Source organism: Montipora foliosa, chromosome 11, assembly GCF_036669935.1.
Source record: "Montipora foliosa isolate CH-2021 chromosome 11, ASM3666993v2, whole genome shotgun sequence".
NCBI lineage: Eukaryota > Metazoa > Cnidaria > Anthozoa > Scleractinia > Acroporidae > Montipora > Montipora foliosa.
The window spans coordinates 51,931,342-51,938,841 of record NC_090879.1 but is presented as its reverse complement, the minus strand read 5'-3'; the positions used below and the strand labels follow the sequence as shown (position 1 = coordinate 51,938,841).

Genomic DNA, 7,500 nt, shown 5'->3' with positions numbered 1-7,500 from the left:
GTGATTATTATTAATTTTTAATGAGGTTAATCAATGTGCAATACATCTCTCCTTAGTTTTGGACTTTGCTTTGATTTGTGTTAATTTGTTGATTTCAGTTTACAGTGTCCCCAATTAGTTAGTGCTCCAGCACTAGAAGACTAGACATTTAAATAAATTTCTTTTCCTGTTCTTTTCCTTTCCTTATCTGCCGTGCAATAAGAATCTACTGACACTGAGAAACCTTCAAATTAGATTCTTCTTAACAAGGTCAAGTGATTATATATATGAACTGCGGTTATCAAGTGGTTGCAAAGACAGCCAATCTCGATCCCGCAGCTCTTCTCTTGGCAAGAGCTCTGGGGAACCCTGAATCATAGTGTCTTCTCATTGGTTTTCGTGAAGAACAATCAAAAGCGTCTCAAATAATTGGTGCCTTTATGTTAGCACGAGGAGTGAGTAGGCGCCGTAAGGTTTAAATAGCCAATCATTTACGTCGTGTAATGGTCACGAAACGACACGTGCGGTTACCAAGTTGAACATCAAAAAACGATCCGCCATATTGAAAAATTTTTAACAACCTGAAGAAGACCAGTAAAACTGATCGAAACGTCGATTTTTATAGACATTTTAACCTCGAAAAATCCCGAGAATAGCCAATTTTTGGCTATAATAACGCAACGGCGCATGTTCTCCTACATACACTTACATGTAGAATTTCCCAGAGCCTCCGGTCGATCCGAGACTCTGGTGACGAGAATGCATGCGAAGACATCGTTACTAATCCAAACTTAAGAGGAATGTAAAAATGATTAATTTTCTTTTGCAATTTCCTTGAGGTTATTTGCAGTTCATCCTCAGTCAAGTTATCTGGGGTTAGTAGCCACCATGGGTTTTCTGACCATGGTGGCCAAGAAAAGGATAGGTAAAAAGGTTACTAGTGAAAGGAGAACTTCAAGCAACAGTTCTGGGAAAATGAAATTCTCTTTAACCAGGCTTTTAGGTACCAAGGTTTTTCATCATCATCATCATGAGGTCAGGCCTGCTTATCATATTCGTAACATATTCATCCCTGTTATGACGAACGACAACGTTTCATTTAAAGACAAACATGTGACAAATGAATGCAATATCACGTGACAATCGACGCACAATAACTCGCGTGTAAGCTCGTAAAATGGAATAACAATTCCCACCAATTTTGCAATTTATGACATTTGGTAATTTCTCTTTCCTGCTCCAGTATCTGCACCTATAAATTGGTCTAGATATATGTTCCTTAGCTTTCCAGGCGTGTGTCGTTCATGTCTTGGCTTCCAGAGTAAAGCGTCACACAGTTGCCGAGTCCTTGTAACTGCACCATCTTTTTCATACATTTGACTGTAATTTGGCTTTAAAAATAATGATATGTTATGCTATCGTTATAATTATAGCAGTTTGTAAAATTGTCATTTCATCGTTCTGGTCTGTGCCTAGTGTAAACCATCCTTTACTTGTCAATACATGAATGGAGGGTAGGTGCCACATAGCAAATATGAGGCGATTTTCAAAGCTAGCGGTTCACCGTCTTAAAAGCACCACAGCTATCCCAGGTCGTCAATTAAGTTGTTCAGTTTCATTGAAATGCAATGTTGGTACGGTATAACTGGTTTTCCTAATATTTTTAGAGTGCAAGTTTCTGACGATGGCATTAAAAGCTTAGTGAGATTGGCAAGCGGCGACATGCGAAAGGCTCTTAATATTTTGCAGGTCAGTATAATTTTTTGACTTTTCATTATCATTACAGGGCGAGTCTCCTGAGAAACTGATGGGCTGTTTTAGTTAAGTGGCTCATTTATGAGTGGATGCAGTAGAAGGAGAATAGTATGAAGTAACAGGATAACTGTCTGACCCAATTTTTGTTGCGACTGTAGTAGCCACTAAGAGGAAAATTTAGCCGAAGAATTCTGAGATCACTGATACCTACTGAACACCAAAGTATTATTACCATTATAATCTTCATCACCATCTGCTTCTTTCGTCGTCGTCGTCGTCGTCGTCGTCGTCGTCGTCTTCTTCTTCTTCTTCTTCTTCTTCTTCTTCTTCTTCTTCTTCTTCTTCTTCTTCTTCTTCTTCTTCTTCTTCTTCTTCTTCTTCTTCTTCTTCTTCTTCTTCTTCTTCTTCTTCTTCTTCCTTCTTCTTCTTCTTCTTCTTCTTCTTCTTCTTCTTCTTCTTCTTCTTCTTCTTCTTTTTCTTTCTTGTTTCTTGTTTCTTGTTTCTTCAGCATCTCCTTCCTTCCTCCATCCGCAAATGTATAGGTGATAAGGACTATAAAGGACTATAAACTGTAGGCCCGGTGCTACTCTCTTTAAATAAAGTGTTTACTATCACCATCATTATCATTGTTCACAACACAGTTGCTGTTGATATCATCCTCAGTCAGCAAGACTTCTCAGTTCTGACTCTTTCACTTTCAAGTATTCATGTCATTTGCAGAAAGGCAAGCTATTGCATGCTGGTTCCATCCCAATTAGTTCTTTTTCATATTTCTTGGGATGGCCCCTAGTACCTCATTCACAACTGGTAATACTGACCACTTTAAATAAATCACACAACAACTTCATCTCAATCATGATGGCCAGGCCATTGCACTTATCCACTTACTCAGTGGTTCTTTGTTTGCAGAGTACAGCCATGGCATTTGACACAGTGAATGAAGAAAATGTCTACTCTTGCACCGGGCAGCCACTCCGATCTGACATTGCAAATATAGTAGAGTGGATGCTGAATGAGGATTTCACCACTGTATTCAACAGTATCCTTGAGTTTTCGACTAACGTCCGTCAACATTTAAGGTAGATTGCAAATACCATGGTACCCCTTTCTTTCAGTCCATTGAAGTGACGCAAAATGTACATGCACGTGTGGAAGCCTTGCGTCTCAACATTTCCAGTAGTGTAGCAGCTGATCCAAAGATTACTCGCCATTGGTTCGCAACCCCTGCAAGAAACAATGATATTTCATTCGTTCTATTGTTTTAGCTATTGTTTGGGGTCAGGGTTGCAAACCAATGGCGAGTTATCTTTGGATCAGCTGCTACATCACCCACGTGAACGTTGCCATTTTGCGTCCTGATGTGTACGGATATTACTTCTATCTTTCTACCTATGCGGTTCTTAAAGATGTGCATTTATCAATGGTGATTCGAAGATATTTGGAAAAAAAAATCCGAGTGCTACAGAGCCTACGACATTCCGATAACCGAGTTCGGATGTCTTACCTCTGGGCTGTGGGAGATTCGTGGGAGCAGGCCATAAAGCTAAGTTCGGCCGTCCAGGTAACTAATAGGGAGCTTAAGCAACGACAACGGAGACGGCAACGAGAACGTCACAAATTTGCATATTTAGTGGGTAAAAACAATAGCTTTGCACGCCCTGCACGTGCGTTTTTCACCTTTGTCCATTTTTTGTCCATTTCGTTGCCGTCGTCAGCAAAACAACAACGTGAAATAGCCAAGTTTTTGGTTTTATGAAGAACGTCAGCACTTGAGGATTAAAGGTGTGCAGTACAGGGTATTCCCAGACGGGCACCCATCCAGATATTAGGGAACTTAAGCAACGACAACGGCGACGGCAACGAGAACGTCACAAATTTGCATATTTAGTGGGCAAAAACAATAGCCTTGCACGCCCTGCACGTGCGTTTTTCACTTTTGTCCATTTCTTTGCCGTCGTCAGCAAAACAACAACGTGAAATTGCCAAATTTGAGGTTTTATGGACAACGTCATTACTTGAGGATAAATTTTCATTTTCTGCCCTAAATTGAGCGCCGTTCCTACCAGCGTCATTTTTGAGGAACTACCACACCCCCGTTATATTAAAAAAGTTGAAATAGTAACGAAGCGATTACAATAACGCGAATGTATATTTTGAGATGACGTTCTCGTGGCCGTCGCCGTTGTCGTTGCTTAAGCTCCCTATTAGGGAGCTTTAGCAAAGACGACGGGAACGGCAACGAGAACGTCACCACAAAACATAAATTCTCATTATTGTAATCATTTCACGACTATTCCAAGTTTTTTCATGTGAGAAAGGTATGGCAATCCCTCAGGAATGAAAACGTTATGATCGGCGCTTTATTTAGGGGAGAAAATGAAAAATTATCTTCAAATGATGACGTCCTTCATAAAACCTCAAATTTGATCATTTGACGTTGTTGTTTTGCTGACGACGGCGAAGAAATAGACAAAAATGAAAAACGCACGTGCAGAGCGTGCAAAGCTATTGTCTTTGCCCACGAAATATGCAAATTTGTGACGTTCTCGTTGACGTCGCCGTTGTCGTTGCTAAAGCTCCCTATTAAGCCTGCTCGACGGGACTTATCTTCTGTGAACAAACGAGGACTAGTGTTTTCTTTTGGTAAAGCGGTACACCGGTTGGATGATGCCTTTAACCCTCCAATAGAAATCATGAAACTGAAGACTCTTAAAGGCCTGGCACTTCAAGATATTCTCACTGAAGTACATTTGTATGTCCACAGAGGTCAGTTAACTATGATTTTGTCCATCAGTTCATCTACTTTACTTATTTTGTAAACAACAACAAATAACTGATTTCACGTTAGAATTAGAATCAGACAAAAATGGTACGGGTGCTGGCTACACGAACTGAAATAACCCGAGTTTAAAATGCCAGGCTATCTCATGAGTGTAGACGAGTGTACAAAGCATGTGGAAGTACCGTCGGAGACCGGGACGAAGTGACTTCGAGGCGATAGCGAACAGACACCGACATGACCCAAGATGGTTTGATATTACTAGAAGGGAAGACACTTAAGGTAATTGCCTTGAAAATGACGTACCATCCAGATTTTTGTCAAACTTGGCAAAATTGATATTCATGCATAGGACATTTAAAAATGCAATAAAAAGATGGGATCACCGTGCTTGTTTTCGCGCTGCCTGACCTTTATTTTAAGTGTTTTTTACCGAATTACGCGAAAACCGGAAAAATTGTTGTTATATTGCAAAAGCTACTGACTATTACTGAAAACTTGAGCCTACTTGTTTGTCCGGGCTAAAATCTTTCAGTAAAGTGATTTCAAATTGCTCAATCTTGCAAAGAAATGTAAGCAATTGGACCGCTACATCATCACCTCACACTCATTGTCTGGATCCAAATACAGTTTCACGTCATTTACATATAAATACTACAACTTCTACTATCCAACTTGTTTTCTCCTTAAAATATGTTTTCCGTGTACCTATTACGAGTACATAACACCATTAAAAAGGAGGGGTCACCGTGCTTGTTCAGGAGAAAATAGCCATTCCTTGACAGATTAAGCTTGGCGTCAACGAAAATCCGCCATTTTATCAATGTGCGCGAGCTAATGCGCGTGCCAATGACGCAAGAAATCATGCGCAGTAGGGGTGCGCAGTGCAAAACCAGAGGCATCACCTTAAGTTCACCTCTCATTGTAGTGGGTGTTCTGTGGCCTGCGTAGCAAGCGTTTCCGTGCATTTTCAAAGGCTTGGCTGCGCGGCTATAGAACATCGAAAATCGTACATTAAAACTCTTGCTATCTATAGTGCAAACCTGTTGTCTCATCCTTTTCGCAGTGAATTTTCCACAGACGATCCGAATTCATTTGCTGCAAAAGATGGCAGATGTTGAGTAAGTTGAATTGAGTTAAGTAATTCCCTTTCATTTGGAAGTTCTCCATTTGCTTGCAAAGTTCTGGGTGTAAAATTGTCATCTTACTGTTTCAGGTACCGGCTGGCAGCAGGGACATCTGAGAAGATTCAGCTCAGTTCTTTGATAGCGGCTTTCCAAGTCGCTAGAGATATGGTTACTCCTGATTCATAGCCCATTGCTTATTCTGTGTGACCCAAACCGCTGACTTCCTCTAAAATCGCAAAAGTTTGCCTTAATTTACAAGCGAGTAAAACATGTCCTCAAAGAAAAACTCTAATTGAATGAATTCTTCTTTTCCTTAAAAAAGCTATCGAAAGCTATTGCTTATGCCAACCGCTTCAGCACGAAGGAATCAAGACCTTGAACAAGAGGCAACGCCGGGCGACATTTCTTTTTTTGAGGGGGTGGAGACCTGTAATATGTCTTATATATAGAGTCAATAAGCAATAAAAAAAGTTTATCCAAACGTCTTGTAAAGGGTTTAAATTGACATTATTATGAACCGTTCTTGAATGTCAACTAGGGGAGAAACGATCCTCACACTTATCTGGGACAATACAATTATTTGAGCAATGATCTCTGGCTTCAAGAGAATTCAAACCCATGACCTCTGCGATGCCGGTGTAATGGTCTTTTAACTGAGCTATGAAGCTACTCAGTTCTCATGGGTTGGAATCCCGTTGGAACCACCTGAATTTTTCAGGTGTCTATAAGAGACAATTGCTTTAATTGTCCTTCTCAGTGCGAGGATCACTACTACATTTCGTCTATAATCCACACTTCAAATATATACATTTCTTTCATTCATTGAGTCTTCACGGAAACAAATGAGCCCAACAAATTAACCTACTCTCAACTGTGCGGCTTCATAGCTCAGCTGGTGGAGCATTGCATCGGCATCGCAGAGGTCATAGGTTGGAATCCCGTTGGGGCCACCTGAATTTTTCAGGTGTCTATAAGAGACGATTGCTTAAATTGTCCAGATAAGAGCGAGAATCATCTCTCTACTTCGTCTACAGTCTAAACTTGAAACGTATACATTTATTTAATAGACCTTATTCGCGATGGCCGCCATGTTGGATTTGCTATTATCATGCAAATTAGGTACACAAACAACACAAGTTCGAGAGGTTATAACGAACACCTAAGCCACACAGATGATTTGTTTCACGTTCATTGAATGTTTATCACCTAAGTAGTAAAATACAATCATTACACGAGTTACTTCGACGTTTTTTTTAGTGAAAAATGAGCAGATGACGAAGTAGAAAGTCAAAATGTCAAAGGCAATAAAAAGATAAAAAATTTTATTGAAGGTACTTAATTCTAAATACTAAAATGGACTTTTTGCAATATTATTTCAATATTTCGTTGAGCCGATTTTCCGCAAGTTGTTTGTTTTTTCAATGTTTGCCCCTAGCATAACGCATGGCTAATTTGCATGACAATATGAAAACCAACATGGCGGCTATCGTGAATAAGGCCTTTCAAGTATTACTGCACTACTGAATCTGTTGCCCGAATGAACGTTGTCCGCCAAGCTTTGTATATGAATGTCAGAACATCGAAGTCATTGTAAACATTTCGAATTAAACGACCCAAAAGATCAAAGATAAAGCACGGCACGGCGTGGAGTCACATGAGTGATTTGAGCGCTCAGACTAAAATGGCTGCCATATTTGTCCCTCAAACTATCCCTTCATTGAGAATCCAACTCAATTTGAGTGCACATGCTTCTATTGTGCCGGTTAAAAGAAACAGCAGAGTAGCGCGGGAATTAAGGCATCCATTTTTTACCCAGGTGGGGGTTGCAATGAGGAGTGACAAATTACTTCAAGTATCACA

General features: G+C 40.1%; 1 protein-coding gene across 1 annotated transcript in view; it reads left to right on the top strand.

Moving 5' to 3' along the window:
- LOC137974943 (replication factor C subunit 5-like) overlaps positions 1-6,121 on the top strand; it is a 28,927-nt gene extending 22,806 nt beyond the window's left edge. Inside the window, exons 7-11 of the mRNA XM_068821961.1 lie at positions 1,647-1,728; positions 2,644-2,773; positions 4,423-4,500; positions 5,580-5,634; positions 5,730-6,121. Coding sequence (XP_068678062.1) covers positions 1,647-1,728; positions 2,644-2,773; positions 4,423-4,500; positions 5,580-5,634; positions 5,730-5,826 — 442 coding nt within the window. The 3' untranslated portion in view covers positions 5,827-6,121. The remainder of the gene's footprint in view (positions 1-1,646; positions 1,729-2,643; positions 2,774-4,422; positions 4,501-5,579; positions 5,635-5,729) is intronic.
- The last annotated feature ends 1,379 nt before the right edge of the window (positions 6,122-7,500 follow it).